We start from the raw sequence: 17578 nt of genomic DNA on the forward strand, positions 1-17578 counted from the left end.
ATGGTCACACGGTTCCTAAAGGGGCTGGTAAACCTGTACCCCCCTCGGAAACCGCTATCACCGTCATGGAGTTTGGGCTTGGTCCTCTACACGCTGTCAGGACCCCCCTTTGAACCATTGGCCATGGTACCCCTCCGGTTATGTATCCTGAAAACAACCTTCCTTCTCGCTATTACGTCAGCCCGCAGAGTGAGCGAACTCGCAGCAATAATGGCAATGCCACCCTGCACAGTATTCTCTAAAGAAGCGGTGATCTTACGATTACACCCGGCCTTCGTTCCAAAGGTTTCCTCAGAGTTCCACATTAACGAACCAATAGTATTACTCTCATTTTATCCTAAGCCTCACAACTCTAGCAAAGAGGCGCTGCTGCACCTGCTAGATGTAAGGAGGGTGTTGGCCTTTTACATAGACAGAACTAAGCCCTTCCGGAAAACGGACAGACTCCTGGTGTCTCTTGCACCCAGGTCGAAAGGGGAAGGCCTATCCTCACAAAGAATTTCAAATCACATCGTAGCCTGCATAAGACTGTGTTATGAGCTGAGTAAGACCCCTCTGCTAGTTCCGCCAGGGCTCACTCCACCAGAGTGATGGCAGCATCGACGGCCTTCTTCAAAGGGATCGCATTAAAAGACATCTGCAGAGCGGTGACTTGATCATCTTACGACACCTTTGCCAAGCGTTATGCCATGCGCCGGGTGTTCGAGGAGGATACACGCCTATCGACAGCAGTCCTATCAAGGGCAAGCCGCACATAAGCGGACACCCACCTCCTTAATTGGGGTCACTTCTGGGTAGTCGCCTACTGTGGAGCACCCACGGGGACCACTTGAAGAAGAAAGAGAAGTTACTCGCTTGTGTAGTAACGATGGTTCTTCGAGATGTGTCCCTGTGGGTGCTCCACTACCCACCCGTTCCTCCCTGCTTCGGAGCTCTGTTTTCACGTTTTTCAGAAGCATCCAGGGCGGTTGGTCAAGGAACTGGCGGGGACCGGATTGCGCATGTGACTGAAGGCGCGCGAAGGATCGGCGCACGTGCGACCCGACAGACTGCTGAAAATTTCTGATCTGCGGCACCGAGGCGAGCCCGACACCTACTGTGGAGCACCCACGGGGACACATCTCAAAGAACCATCGTTACTACACAGGTGAGTAACTTCTCTTTCTGTGTGCCTTAAATATTGAGTCTGTTCTGGTATGGCTATGGTCTGAAGTGGGTCTGTCCCACGAAAGCTCACCTAATAAATTATTTTGTTAGTCTTTAAACTGGACCAGGAACCAACTGTGGATGAACTGAAGAAAGCTATCAACAACGTTGCAGTAGGAAAGGCCCCAGGCCAGGATGGTATACCACCAGAGGTAATCAAGTGGGCCACAGACACTCTCCTGGAACCTCTACATGAGCTACTCTGCCTGTGCTGGAGAGAGGGAGAGGTTTCACAGGACATGCGTGACACTGACATCATAACCTTGTATGAGAACAAAGGAGACAGAAGCGACTGCAACAATTACCGTGCAATCTCCCTCCTAAGCATCACTGGTAAACTGTTCACTCGCGTCATCCTTGGCACACTCCAGAAGATTGCAGAGAGGGTGTATCTTGAATCACAGTGTGGATTCTGTGCAGAGAGATCTACTGTCAACATGGTCCTCTCTCTGAGGCAGCTGCAGGAGAAATGCAGGGAGCAGAGCAAGCCACTCATTATTGCCTTCATCGACCTAACCAAGGCCTTCGACCTTGGTCAGCAGGGATGGACCGTTCAAACTGCTCCACAAGATAGGATGTCCACCACGGTTACTCAGGATAATCCTGTCTTTCCCCGTAGACATGAGAGGAACCATCCAATACGATGGCACATTATCGGATGCTTTCAGCATCAGGAGTGGCGTCAAACAAGGATGCATCCTTGCTCCGACATTGTTTGGGATCTTCTTTGCACTCCTTCTTAAACATGCCTTTGGATCTTCAACAGAGGGCGTCTTTTTGCACACAAGATCTGACAGGAAACTGTTTAACCTTGCAAGGCTGAAAGCTAAATCTAAGGTGGTGGGAAGTCCTCAGAGATATGCTGTTCGCAGATGACGCTGCTGTTGTGTCACACACAGCATACCAGCTTCAAAAGCTGCTGGATCGGTTCTCCAAAGCATGCAAGGACTTTGGGCTCTCCATCAGCCTAAAGAAGACAAATGTACTTGCTCAGGACGTTGCTGTTTCTCCATCAATCAGCATTGACAACTATATGTTAGAGGTCGTCCACGAGTTTGTTTACCTCGGGTCCACCATCACTGACACCCTGTCCTTGGAGACTGAGCTAAATAAAAGCAGCCACAACTCTGTCCAGACTCAGCGAGAGAGTGTGGAATAACAACAAGCTGTACACTCACACTAAAATGCAAGTCTACAGAGCCTGCATCCTCAACACCTCCTTTACTGCAGTGAGACTTGGACCCTGTACGCCCGCCAGGAAAAGAGGCTGAACGTCTTCCACTTGCGCCGCCTCAGGCGCATCGTTGGAATATCGTGGAAGGACAATGTATCCAACACCGCCGTCCTTGAGCAAGCTGGAATCCCAACTATGCACACCCTCCTCAGGCAGCAGCGGCTCCGCTGGCTTGGCCACGTCCACAGGATGAATGATGGAAGGATCCTAAAAGACATCCTGTATGGCGAGCTAGCCTCTGGCAAAAGACCTCCCGGATGCCCCCAGCTGCGCTACAAAGATGTTTGCAAGAGAGACCTCAGGGAAGTAGACATCAAGCCAGACAGCTGGGGGAAGCTGGCAGACGATCGCAGCAGATGGAGGCAGGAACTATACAAGGGCCTTCAGAAGGGTGAGTTGAGGATCAGACAGCTATCAAAGGAGAAGCGAGCCCACAGAAAGCACAGCAAGGACCTGCCAGGCAACCATTACATATGCAACAGATGCAGCAAGGATTGTCGCTCTCGTGTGGGTCTTCAGTCACAGCTGACACTGCAAATGAGGATGCCAAACGGAACTACGAAGGGCGTGTTCCATAGCCTACGTAGACTGAAGGATGCTACTAACTAACTCCCAGCACCACTTGCACCAGGACTCTAGGAACCCAGTCAGGAGATGAGCAGAGCTTGGGGGCCAGTACAGCCACATTGCCAGGAGGAGCTGCTGGTGTGAGATGCTGGCTCCTTGAAGTGGTTCCACCTCCTCTTCTTCGTTGGCTGTAGGGTGCCTTCAAGGAGTAGAGTCCTGTGGATCTGCAGGTAGACATTTATATCCACACGGGGTTCTAGCAGTGTACAGTTGAGACTGATTTTTTTAACTTGACTTGAACACTGGTGTACAAAAGTCTCCCACTATTGCATATATGTTTACAAGTCATGTATACATAAGTTTCTCAAGCATATCACATCAACTATAGTCCTTTTTAAGCATCTTATTCTTAGTGCCTTAACACACAGACTTCTGGTAGTCCAACATCATATTAAAACTTTGTTAGGATATGCAAGATATTTTTTTTTTTTGTTGTGCAGATTAAAGCACTGGCAATTTTTCAGGGTAAGTGCAATTTCCTCTGGGCTGCTGTACATACCCACAGTTGGTTAACTCTGTGCACAGTTTGAGTGCTCCTGGAATCTGCTAGATTCTCACACAGCAACATCTGCAAGTAATGGTTTCTACCATCTTCAGTTGTTACTCACTGTTATCTGAATCCAAAGCGGTGGTAACTAATCAGTTTTTCCAGGCACTATCAGGAGAGAACTCAGTGGTGAACACAGTGCCTCTTTCAGATAAATGATTGGTATACAGAAGTGCTTTCATCTAAAAATCCTTGGTTTTTTGAGTATAAAGCACGCATCAAAACAATCAATCGTCTAGAAGCACCCTAGATTTGTAGGTACGCAAAGTCTAATGTGGTGTTTGGAAAATTGTTGATGTTACTCAATGCCCAACCTTTCTCCTAGGCACGGAGGAGGCAGGGATCAGTTTCTTAGCTCATGGTAATCCTGTAAAACATCTTCCAGTCTCTTCAAAGTAGACTAGATAAACTGTATAGGTTTTCTTTGGACCTAGTACATACCTCAGAATATCCTGTAATTGGCTGATGATCTCCCTAGCAACTGTGAATAATTCAGTATTTTGTTCATTGACCAAGCAGCTTCAGCAAGAAATTTACCCTTCTCATCATTTTGTGCTTTCCTTGAATCTATACTGTTGGTAATACTTTGCAGTTTGCGTGGCTGTTTTTCCTTCCTAAGCAAGGCTGAATTATTACTACGTAGCTCTTATGGGCTAGAAGCAAGGATACTAAGAGCAAAAGTTGGCTGTGAGGTATATTAAGTTCTCTTCTAACATAATTGACTAGGGCTACATCTATGCTTACCAGAGAAGATTGACCACTCTGGGTCTATTTTCCAGCGTGCCCTTTCACACATGCATGAAACAGCACGTTTCAGGGTCAACATCGACCCCGGGCTTCTTCTGAACTGTGTGGCAGGCAGGCACAGAAGTCAATGGCTGCAAAGTCTATTTTTGGTATGCGATTGGGGTGCCAAAAGCTGCATAACAGCTGTTGACCTTCAAAGTAAGTCTAGACGCAGCCTAGAAGACTACACTCTTGCATCATCTCCTCTGTGGACCACAGCAATACAATATAAACCTGATCTGTAAAGCCATCAGCCTTAGTAAGTACTATGTAACATGCAATACTACAGCATGCTGCCTCAGCAGCAAAGGCTCCTGTGAGCACATGAAACAAGTTATTTTTATGTTCTCTACTGGCTTGCATACAATATAAGTGTGGTCCTGTTCCTTATTTTCAAGAGATGTCATGACCTGGGTCCAGCATATATAAAAAAACTGCATAGCGTTCCAGGAAGAGGATCTTGGCTGAAAATTGCACTTTACGCACATTGGAACTTCTTTACAAGTGGAGAGTCATTGAGGCAAGAGCTTTTTCAACAACTGGTCTAATACTGGAACTAACACCATATTACAGTGGTCCCCATACTTTTGAGGAGTTGTCCCCTCACACCTCACCTCCATCTCCACCCATGTGAGGGAAATGGCCAGAGTAAGGAGGCTGCAGTTGGGTCTGTGACAGGGGCTGGAGCCACAAGCTGGGGGGCAAGAATAATAGGAGTGGAGCCATAGCTGGGCTGTAGGAGCAAGAGGGTATGGTGGCAGACAACCAGTTCCATGGTCAGGTTCAGCTCCATTCCTGCCTCAGCTTTGGCCCTAGATGGGGAATGGAGCTGAGGCTGGAAGTGGAGCTGGGAGCAAGACATGCCTCTGACATTGGGATGGAGCAGAGCTGGGTCCTCAGAGAGCTGTGTTGTGCTCTCTCCTTGTCACCCTTTGAGGCTGTCCTGGTACATGCTGCATCCCCCATGCCTGAAGGGTTGTGCCCCTGGTCACTCTTCCTGGGGGGGCACGACCCACAGTTTGGGGAGCTTTCCCCTAAGGACCATCAGAAATTTAATACCTTCTATTCGAAGTGCAGGACACTTTCTTTTTGCCTTCTCTCGTATAAACATATGGCCACATGTGCACAGCGTAAGAGCAAATACAAACTGTACCAGCATTACACTGCACACACAATCATCCTGAGAGGCAGAGCCACAAGTGATTAGAAATTAGTCATCTTGTTTAATGGAAGAACTCAGGTGCTGTGGTGATGAGGGTATTATTAAAACCTATTTAGAAGCGAAGTTCCATATTTGTAGAGCAAACTTTCATTTTTTACATGCATTGAGGGGCATGTTGACAATTGGTGGATTAAGTGTCCAAGGTTCCTTATATCTTGAGCTCTCCTTGTAAGTTCTAAAGTATTTGCAGGGCGGGGGGGAAGCCTGTTTCTTAAAGGGCTTATCTTGTTCAAAAAAGAAAACCAGGCAAAAAAAGAGCTGTACACTTGGGGCAATCCAAAACAAGTAAGTGGGTTGCCAAGATGAAGACTGGGCCTGTGTCCCTCTAAATATATACAGACATCAGGAGAATTACTTAATGGCAAATTTGATGTATTTCAGTGAATAACTTTTTAAACTTTCATCTATGCCAGGTAAACTGTCTGTGCACCCAGAGTTCATAACGGAGGTTAGGACAACTAGATAAGTCATCTGTATTCAGTCACTCATGAGACTTTATCAGCCACAATTCAGAGGATTTCTTGTCAAAGTTTCCATAAACCTTCCATGCATATCCCAACCCTGATGGCATGTTTGCCAAATATTGCTAGGCCGTTCAAGTGGATGTTGGCAGTCTTTATTTTACCATGTAATCTTGTCTTTGGCAAATTAAAATTCTTTAGAAGAGTTTGATTGTAATTTATTTTTGGTGGTAAAAGGGTTGTTCCGAATTTCCATTCTGTTATTTTTACTGCTTGTAAAATAAAATATTCTGAAGACTTCCTACTCACTCCTAAACTCATTCAGAGCTGTAGATTAAATATTATTTTAATATACAGTAATTTCCTTGGGATAACTGTCATATTTTCATTTTATATTTAGTTCCTCAGATGTTAGCGATGATGGTTGACTTGGAAGAAGATGAAGACTGGGCAAATGCAGATGAACTTGAAGATGACGATTTTGACAGGTATCTGACAAACCAGTTCTCTCATTTAAAAGGAACTTTATAACATATAGGAGACCTGGGTGTTTGGAAAACAGGGAGGCAGCTTGTTTGTATCCTGTATTCCCACACTTGGCCTGTTCACCACCACCAGGAACACACATACTTCTGCTTTTTTACAGGTAGTGGAACTGAAAATAGAAGCCTAGTGGTTAAACTGGCACCATAACTAGCAGAAAATAATTCTGAAGTCTAGAATTACATGCAGCCTGGTGTCTGTAAGAAAAGGAGCAGAAGCAGTTTATTCTTGGACAGGAACGATGCTAAAAGGGAGGGTGAACAGAAAAGTAGCAGTTTTATTTTATACATAAACTAAACTAGAAGATTTACATAGTCTTAAGTGTTCTTTTTTGGGGAGGATGCGGGGGGAATAAAAGAGAAATATGCATCTTGTATTTAAATGATTGTTCTTTCAAAATTAGACTGTGTTTATTTTGGATTTGTTTAAAAAAAGTTTAAAATTTGTCCATTTTTTTATTAAATGGGAATTCCATCAAGTGTGTTGACTATAGTCACTTTGGTTTCCAGTAACATTTTCTCTGACTTTCAAACCTTAAGCATTGATGAAGCTGTTCCAAAACAGAGCACTGCCCCAAATATCTTTCTCTTCTCTGTTTTGGTTTTGAGATGCACTCCCATTTTAAGCATATCTCATTTTCCTGGCACAACCAAGCCTTTTAAGTTATGATTAAGAGGAAGCTGTATAATGATTATGGTGGTCCTAGCTCTTAACCATTTAGGAGAAGTTCTTGATCAACAGACAAGTTTTCTGTAATATATAGCAGATTATTGAGTAAAGAGCTTTGGGTATACAGATTGAACCTCTTTAATCGGGAACTTTCTTATCTGGTAACATCTGTAATCCGATGTGATTTTTAGTTATCCAGACGACCACTTACCGAGTATGTGTCCAAGTTTCCTGTGATCCCATAAAGTTTTACAAACACCAGTCCTGATTCTGTTGTTTAGCTGTAATTTACCCTAAATATCTTCTAAGAGCCCAGTAAGCCTTGCAAGTGGTGGTAGTATGCTAGACAATGTTGACCTCCCATAATCCAGAAAATTCTCTCGTCCAGCACCACTCAGGTCCCGAAGGTGCCAAATGAGAGGTTCAAGCTGTAAAATGTTTCTCTATAATTGAGACTTCAAATATAAGGATTTACATTTTTCAGATTCAAACTTAAACTTTTATTTGTGTGCAGGGATCATACAGGCATAGCAAAAGTGAGGAGATGAATCATTGGACCTTGTTGACTTTTTACCCAACTTTGAATTAATCATGTGTGGTTTTTTTGTTTAAACACTAACTTTAGCAATGCAGTTGCTGGTGAGAGTGCATTGGACAGAATGGCATGTGGCCTTGGAGGGAAACTTGTTCTGCCTATGATTAAAGAACATATTATGCAAATGCTCCAGAATCGTAAGTACCTAGATTAATTGTTTGAGAGTCTTAAATGACAATTTGTATGAAGGCCTGTTCAGCTAGGTAGCGCTTTCTGTTAATTATTCGTTCAGCTTATTACTACATGCATATACAACTCTATTGCTATTGTAGATAGACTTGTAATTTATTCTTTAGAAAAATTGAAATTTCAAAAATATAAAATGTGGTAAATTTTGTTCTGCTTTCCATAATCTAGTCTAAAGGAGCTATTTTATTAAAAGTAATAGAGTAGTTCAAACAACTTCCCTTTAAAACTTCAGACTCTCAATGGATTTAGTCATAAACAAAGGCAAATGTCTGTCCCATTTAAAGAATTTTGGTTTAGATAGAACTTGGGTTTTAGTAATACAAACTGCATATGAGCAGTATAAAGTTGCTTACTATTTCAGTGGAGCATTGAAGATTATTTAGAAGCACAAGTGGAATGAGTTTGACTCAATAAACGTGCTACAGATTGTCATAATTGTTAATTGGCGCTTTTGGCATTTTACAGACCGCACCAAGGAAATTATTTTAGATGAGACATCCAAGTTACTGTTCAGTCGTCTTAACAAAGCATTGAGAGTCAGTATAAACTAGCCTCTTTACTTCTCTGTCTTTTACAGTACTCCCATCTGGAGGTGTCTCAGTCCTATCTCTTTTTTTTTTCCATAAATAATAAATTGACATTGGTTTTTTTTATATATTTTAAGACACAGAGCTCATATATAGATAACCATGTATCTAGAGCTCCACACTGAAATATAGTATAACCGTTCTCTTTGATTGGTTTGAATTTTACCATACTGAGCCATCTTATTAGCAACGTGGATCCTTCATGCACCCTAGCCAGCCATCTATCTCCACAAGTCCAAGCATCCATTGTGTGTGTGTGTGTGCGCGTGCCCAGATTTCTGGGTATCCGCTCCGACTTTAACACTAGTCAGAACACATCCAAAAGCTGCTGCTGCTTTTTTTTTCCCCACTCCAATAAAACCTTTTTAGTCTTGATAGATAAAGCTGTACATCAAGGAGTACAGCTATAGTGTGCAGCACTAGATTTGAATGTGACCTAGGTCACAAACATTAGCGTCTTTCTTTTGCTGTGTAATTTCTAAAATGAAAGTTTTTCTTTGTAGAAAACTATTTGGATACTTTGGAAACTATTTAATCCTTTGGTGTTCATTACCTTCAGAACTGGCAGGTACCTGGAGTCTTTAGAGGCTGTGGACTGGGTCTCATGAGAACGAGTGCTTCCAGCTCACTAGAATTACTAGTCACTACATCCCGATCCTTCCAATGAGCAGAGATGTAATAATCTGGGTTGAGCAATACTGACGGGAGGTGCAGGAGTTGTGTGCTCTGCTAGGAGGGAGACCTTGTTACTGTGTTTTGTTTGAAGTGACATTGGTAGGCTAATAGGAAGGGGATAGCTCTTGTTTGCAGGCAGGGAATAGAAGAGAGACAACAAGGTTTTCTGATTAAAACTTCAGAACCAGTATTTTATTTAATCAACTGAAACAAAGTCTTCACAGTTAATCTTTCTTTCAAAGATGAAATTTGTCTTTCTCCTCAAATGTTCCTTAGGTAAATTAAAGGTTATAAGCTTTCCCTTGGGGTAAAATGCAAGAATGTGAGCCCCAGTAGGCGGAGGCTTCATGCCCTCTGACATCAGTAAGTGCATGCTGGACATGTATGCTTATAGCAGCGAGTTGGAAGGAAGAGCCACAGTATTACCTTAATGAGTTGAGAAAAAGCAATGAATTTAAGCAACAACAAAAATAGAAGCCCTGTAATGTCTTCTTCCCAGCATCCACTATTATAACTGTCACTTTCTAACCTAGCTGTCAGAGGAAAATCCAGAATGTTTTTCACTTATTTTAAGAGGGCTGCAGTGAGGCTCCCCATGCATAGTGGTGGTGTATAGGTTGAGGTCACAGGAGCTGGAAATTTGGTCACAGGAGTTTGTGGGGGAGGTAGGTTGGTTCTATGCAATCAGATTGAACCTCTCTAGTCTGACTCACTTGGGACTTGACCCGTGTCAAACCAGAGAATTTGCCCAAGCATTGGAGGTTAATGTTGTCTAGCAACATTACCAACACTTCAGTCGCTTACTAGGCTCTTAAAAGACATTTAGGGTTAAGTTAGAGCTAAAGAACAGCACAGAACACAGAGCCAGGACTGGTGGCTGTAAACTCTGGGTAACTTGACCACACCCATAAATGAATGTCCAGCTAACTATAAAATCATGCCGGGCCACAGATGTTGCCAGACCAGAGAGTGCCAGACTGAGACGGTTTCATCATACTATATGTATATGCTCCTTTAGATTTGCTGTAGTACATGAGAAAAATCAGCCATCAAGGCTGCTGGGATTTATCCATTTCCACTACTACACTATTTCATAGTGTACTTAACCTCACTATAATACATCTGACCAGAGCACAGTGGCTTTAAAAAAAAAAAACCCTAGGTGCTGAAGTAATTAAATCAGTGGTGTCCAAAGCAAAAATTTGAAGCAATCACCATAGCGCCCACCTCTTTCTCCCCCTGCCTGCAAACTGCTGAGCTGTGCTGCCCCGAGTGAGCCCGAGGAGGAGCCGCCACTGCTGCCACTCACTTTTCCCACCAAGTGGTGAGGCACGGAGGGTGTTCCGTGTGTGCAGCTCTTAACGAGCCGCTTCGCCACACCATGTGTTCACTTCACCACATCTGGTGAAGGCACATTGTATTGGACACTGCAGAATTAAGTACTTTTTACTTGACTGACTTTATTTGGGGTCGGAGAGCCACAGGCAGCTATTTACTTTGGTGCTGCAGGTTAACCGGGAGGTTAGGGTACACTGTTTTATGCCTAGTAGCAAAAATGAAACTTTGTACTATCCCAATCCATCTCACAATTCACTGCATGTGGCCGAGTGGCTCTTAGCACAACTATCTCTAATGCCAAAGTTCCCTTTGCAGGTTGTGAAATTGGAAGTCTGGTACCACTAATTCAAAATTCTTGCCTTTTGATGTGATGGGGAACTTTTGTCTACATTCTTCCCTACAGCAAAGCAGGAAAAGAGCAGGGTGTTTGACAAATTAAATATGTTTCCTTATTTGCTTTTATTTTCAAACCCTCTTGTACAAGAACATTGTGGGCACAGAATACTGGATTACAGCTGAGCTATTTGCATATCCTCCATTCTAAAGGAAAGTTGTCAAGGAGAGAGGGGTCAGGTGTTAGGTTAATAGGCAAAACACTTTTAAAAGGCAAAGTTAAATTCCTCAACCCAGATTTAAATTTGGGCTTCATTGTTTTTAATTGGCCTTTCTTTTGAAAAATACTTTAGGAAGATTGACTAGAGTACATGACTTAATTAGGAAGTTGGCATGTGGAAGAGGGGTGAGGGAATTTTTTTGTTCACCTTTGAATAGGAACATTCAGTGCTCTCACCTAGATTTTTATTTTTTTATTTATTTTTTTTCCCTGAACACTGAAGAAGGTGAGCACAAGGGTATGGAAATCACCAGTAACAAAATGGAAGATGGCTTTCTCTGAAACTTACCTAGTTCACATTTTATTTAAGGTAGGCCATTTGCAGGCGGTGGCATTGGAGGTAAGACATCAGTAGCTTAGAATTTCTGCATTCAGGTTTGGGCAAAAGAGTTTGTCCCCCATAGCGGCAAACTAGCCAGAAGAAAAGTATGTCTGTGTGTATGCTAGAGTGTGGAGGGGGGAAGTTTTGACAAATACATAGATTAAGTATCCAGACTGGCGTTTTTACATTTTTTAGGACGAAACCTTCTGTATTTGTCTTTCCCTGTTCTTATTTTCTAAAATTGAGTACCTTTTTTCCCCATCTAATGTCTTCTTACACAGCTGATTGGAAATACAGGCATGCTGGTTTGATGGCTCTGTCAGCTATTGGAGAAGGTTGTCATCAACAGATGGAGGGAATTCTAAATGAGATAGTTAACTTCGTTTTACTTTTCCTCCAGGATCCTGTAAGTTTCGTGCAGTAGTTAATCATTAAAAATTTGTCATTTAACTTTTGCTTTTATAAACACTTACTATTTGAGGGGAATATTATTTCAGCATCCAAGAGTGAGATATGCAGCCTGTAATGCTGTTGGACAAATGGCTACAGATTTTGCCCCGGGTTTCCAAAAGAAATTCCATGAGAAGGCAAGTAATAGACAATCTAAGATAATTTTATATTCTATTTGGAAAATTTTTTTGAACATGAATTATTCTGTTGTAGGTAATTGCAGCTCTTCTGCAGACCATGGAAGATCAAGGCAACCAGCGTGTCCAGGCTCATGCAGCTGCTGCACTCATTAACTTTACTGAAGATTGTCCAAAATCACTGCTTATTCCATATCTGGATAATCTAGTGAAGCATCTTCATTCCACCATGGTGATTAAATTGCAGGAGGTATAATGTGCTTAATGATTTTGGGGGTGTTTTTTATTGCTTTGCTAAAGTCTCCTTTCGAGTTTAAAATATCTATTTCTTATCCTATAGTAATTATTTGCCTTTTAAAATAGCTGAAATGAATTGCACATTCAGAACCTGCCTGTAATCCAAAAATTGAAAATTGTAAATAGTAATACTGTATGTGTAGAGTGTGACATTATTTTAAGAATTAATCTGCCCAACAGCCATATGGGAATAGAACACAATTTCAAACTAAACTTTTAAGTGGTGTAAGTTTTAGAGGCATACAATCTTTCTTTTTTAATTCCAAGTTAATACAGAAAGGCACTAAGCTGGTTTTGGAACAAGTTGTGACTTCTATTGCATCGGTTGCCGATACCGCAGAGGAAAAATTTGTTCCCTACTATGATTTATTTATGCCTTCCCTGAAACACATTGTTGAGAATGCCGTACAGAAGGAACTCAGGCTTTTAAGAGGAAAAACTATTGAATGCATCAGCCTAATTGGCCTTGCTGTTGGAAAGGATAAGGTAAGTCTTTGAGATATGTAAATCAGAGAATCTATTTAAAGGCTTCTTGCATAATTTTATGTTGCATTTCCTTCACTAACTGCTCAACCTTTGAATTTGTTGCTGGCATTCATATGGCCAGTTTTTTTTTAACTGGGGAGGGAAATAAATATTTTGGCTGGTTTCATTTGCATGGTTTTTGTTCTATCCCATATGTTGGCTTTTTAGTCTGTATTTCCAAGATTACCACATTAAAATTTATTCTTTGCTACATTCAGGAGTATGCTACATTATCCACAATATTAGATGCTGTTTCTTCTGGATGGGCAGTTCTGTGACATGGCTGCATATGTGGTTGGAGCTTTTCTAATGCACCTAGGGTTCTAAAAGGAAGATATAAGAGAATGTTTTTGTAACCTTTGGAAAAGGGAGAAAAATCACGTTTTCTCTTTCTGTTTTTCTGGTCTTTTTAAATCTGATTTTAAAATTGATATATGGAGCTTAGTTTATTTGTGTTTTATTTTATTTTTAAGCAAGTATCTGAAAACATTGATCTTCCTAACTTCCATGTGCTGCTTGCAGTGCCACCAGAACACGCTTGCTGTTTGCTATGTTTCTTTGAATGGTATTCTTTATGTAAGAACCCAGATGAAACTTGACAGTGCAATTGCAGCAAGAAATTACGGGGGAAAGGGAAGTGAAAGCAAACAGGAATGTTATGTAGTATGTTTCCATTTAGTTGAATGACCTAATGCAGCAGTCCGCAACCAAAATAGCGAGAAGAGCCATTTTTTCAAATTCAGTTACAAAATCAATACTTCAAGAGCCACAATGTGTGTGAGAGAATACGAGACATTCCTTAATAAATAATGTCAAGGTACTTTTTTTGGCACCCCTCTTAAGAACAGCACACACACAATCATTTGTATCAGTTAGAAAGTTGCTTACCCCCCTTAGCCCCCAAATCCACCTCCAGTCTGCAAGCTTTACCATCCATCTTGCAAACCCACCCCTCATCCCCAAGCTTAACCTCCGTTGGTCCCAGATCTGCTGCCCCCAGGATGAACTTGCTTCTGACAATGAGCTCTGCAAGCTGCTCCTCTGTGGCTGCCACCTCTCTCTCCCTCCCTCCCTCCCCCCACAACCCCTCTGCCACCATCTCACACAGCTGCACAGCTCCAGCAAGAGCAGACTTGGCTACCCCCACCCCCAGCTCTCCTGCTCACTTTCCCCACCTGCAGCGCAGGTGGCTCCCTGCCCTGCCATGCTGTAATAATGGAACTAAATTGAATTGGTTTAACAGTCGGATTCCTCCTGCTGCCCTGCTGGCTGTTAAACCAATTAAGTTTAGTTCTGTTATTTCAGCTGTGGCAGGCCAGGGAGCTGCAAGAGGCATCAGTGGCAGCAGTGTCCGGGGCTGCAGGTTGCTAAACCCTGGCCTAATGGGAGGCTGAAATATTCAGATATCTGGGCATATGGGTAAATGGAGGTGCTGTTAACTAACAAGGCTATGTGAGGGACACTAGATTTGAATAATAATTTTCAGATAACTACAGTTATATTGTATTCCTTGGAAAAAGGTGAATAATGTGGGGAGAGCATGAGAACACAAATGTGGCAGGTAGTCCTGTTGCTTAAAGCAGTACAAAAAGTTATTTGCATAGTATGGTAATGAGCTAAGTGTAAGGATACACAGTAAAGCGCATTCTTGGTATGTGTCTGCACTGAAGATGTCTGATACAGTTCAGAATGTTTACTAGCTAATGTTGCTACCTTCTGCTGATTCTAGAAAGAAATCAGAATAGACAGGAAAAACGCTCCTGGAAAGTTTGAATCCCCATGTCTTTCTGTATAAATGCTAAGAATTAGAATAAGTACTTAGCTCTCATTCCACTTTTGAAAGGGGCATCAACATTATCCCCCTCTGCAAGAAAAGTGAAGTACAGGATGAACCTCTGTAACCCAGAACTCTCATCTAAGCACATCCGTAATCTGACCAGGTGACTGCTTACCATGAGTGTGGCCAAGTTTCTCATATTTCCATAAAGTGTGTTTCCAGCCACCAGTCCTGGCTCTGAGTGGTCTGTGCTATTATTAGCTGTAATTTACCCCTAAATGTCTAAGAGCCCAGTAGGCAATGGAAGTGTTGGCAATGTGTTAGACAATATTGACTTCTCATTCAGGTCCCCAGGGTGCCGGATGAGAGAGGTACAACTTGTGCAGATTAATTTGAGGCCATGGATGATTTGGAGTAGAACTTGAGTCTTATGCCTCCAAATCCAGTGTGCACGCTGCAGGTGCCTTCTGCTTCTGATTTTATCTTACAGCAGTGATTCTCCATTGGTTACCATTGTGGGCTGCATAAGCTGCTGTATGTTGCGGAACACACAATAAAATCTCTTACCTAGATTGTTGGAAGAGTGGGAAGAGGCGGTTAATAGAATATTGTGGTTGAGAATTACACTTTATCAATAGAAAACCAGTTTTGAAAGAAATAGAAGGGAATAAAGTATAAAGTAGCATGCAGGTATTCACCAATCCAGTAGAAGTACTACACTTGCATATTGGTTGGTTTCTTTAAATGCCTAGGTACAGGTAAAGTTTTCTACACAGTATGTTACTTTATGACACTGCACATCACTGTGGGCAGGGCATGATGTACATCCAGATAACTAAAAATACACAGTACTAAAGCTATATGGAACATAATTTAATTTTTATTTGATTCAGTAGGCACTTCAGGATCTTGGCAGTGCCTTGGTCATCATCAGCATCAATTATCATTGTAGATGGTGTAGGAGCTTGGACTGTATCTGTAATGACCGTGTAACACAGCTGCTTTTTCAATAAATCTCTAATACTAGCCTGCTTGTCTTGCTACGTCTGCATAAAAGTAGTGTGTGAAACATACACTTGTATAACGTGTTTGACAATATATTAATCCCAGTTACCAGATTTGAAGATTTGTGTTGGGAGAGATCAGAAATACCAGTTAATTTGAGCTTTCTGGTTAATTGAGTGCTGGATAACAGCTTTACAGTAGCACCTTTCATTTCAACAGTGGCAATGTTGACCAAGAGCATTTTAAATAGGCATAGTAAGTCAAAAGATTAGTTTGTTAAAGTTAACAAGTTTACTGTATGGTTGGCATGGCATGGCTGAGTGCCTGGAGAGCATGACTACAGAGCCTCCCTACAAATACGGGGAATCCTTCCTGGTGCAAGACCCCATTAGCCAAAGACTGTTCTCTTCCTTCATCTTCTACCCCTTCCATTCCCTACCCCAACCCTAACACTGGGCTGCCAAATGTGCCTGCCTGACAAAGACAGGATTTACTGTACAGGGCACACTGGTCCCACACTGATGGACTGATTTCTAGCACTCTCCTATCCAGAGACCAGCCCCCGCATCTAAAGCTTGCCCCCTATGTGCTATTGCACTTCCACTCTGCAGCACTAGGCCCCTATTCCCCAGGTCCTCTGGCCTCTTATCTCAACTTTGCAGTAGTGCTGCCCACCTGCTGCTGCAGTCCTAGTGCTGGGGAGCCTGATACAGAGAGTCACTGGACACAGTCCTGCAGGATGAGGGCTACTGAATACAACTTAGCCTCCTGATAGTGCTGCTGAGCCCGATTCACTCCCTGCTGTGAGTGGCAGGTGTGATGATGCTGGGCCCTATGTACACCCTTCCCTCTCCCCACTTCCCCCCCACTGGCTCTGCAGCTAGGGTAAGTGCCCCTCCTGCCTCACCCTAGTTACGGGCCTGAAGATGTCACATGGACCACAGTTGAGAATCACTGCCGCCTGACCATAGCGAAGGTTACATCTTCAGTGGAAGATTAGTCTCAAGAGTATATTATCTTATTCTGTGATAGGAATGTTTGCTTTTAAGCTGAATTCCTCTAAAATCATAGAGTATTATGTGCCTCAACGCGAAGTAAGCACTGACTGTTACGAAATTTCACCATGTTGTATTTTTACTAGTTTATGCAGGACGCATCAGATGTGATGCAGCTGTTGCTGAAGACACAGACAGACTTCAGTGATCTAGAAGATGATGACCCCCAGGTATGTCAGAAGATGCTCACTTATATAGCAAGTATCTGGTACCTAATATTTAATGTCCTTCATTCTCTTGCTTTTTATGGAAAATTTATGAAGTGCCACATGCAACATAAGTGTGTAACTGTTTAAAAAAATTAGCTGCTGAGTTTTTTTGGCCACAGAGAAGCACTCCTAAGTCTACTACAATGCATGGGATCTACATAGCGTAGAAGTGGTTTAAAAGTGAAATTTCATTGAATGAAAGGATTTGAGAAGGAACTTGCAATGCAGGCATCAGCATCAAACTTCATTTATGTGCAACTCTTATGCTAGTCTCTTAAGCATTGAACCCATTTACTATATTCTTATCGTAAACAGTTTTATAGTGGTTTCACTGTGAAAATGATTACAAATGAATTAAGATTTTGACATAACTTCCATGTTAAATGAGTTGAAATGCCACTGTTTTATAAATGTTAGCATAATGCAAATTCTGCTTCAGATCTGTAGACCCAAGTGGTCATTTTTGATATCAGCTTTAACATAACAGACTTTAATTTGTGAATGCACAA

General features: G+C 42.3%; 1 protein-coding gene across 1 annotated transcript in view; it reads left to right on the forward strand.

The window, feature by feature from the left end:
- Window positions 1-17578, forward strand: part of IPO5 (importin 5) — a 98387-nt gene that overhangs the window by 31287 nt on the left and 49522 nt on the right. The window contains exons 9-15 of the mRNA XM_074989418.1: window positions 6484-6571; window positions 7921-8027; window positions 11896-12020; window positions 12112-12201; window positions 12278-12451; window positions 12766-12984; window positions 16947-17030. Coding sequence (XP_074845519.1) covers window positions 6484-6571; window positions 7921-8027; window positions 11896-12020; window positions 12112-12201; window positions 12278-12451; window positions 12766-12984; window positions 16947-17030 — 887 coding nt within the window. The remainder of the gene's footprint in view (window positions 1-6483; window positions 6572-7920; window positions 8028-11895; window positions 12021-12111; window positions 12202-12277; window positions 12452-12765; window positions 12985-16946; window positions 17031-17578) is intronic.

Source organism: Carettochelys insculpta, chromosome 1 (genome assembly GCF_033958435.1).
Source record: "Carettochelys insculpta isolate YL-2023 chromosome 1, ASM3395843v1, whole genome shotgun sequence".
Classification (NCBI taxonomy): domain Eukaryota; kingdom Metazoa; phylum Chordata; order Testudines; family Carettochelyidae; genus Carettochelys; species Carettochelys insculpta.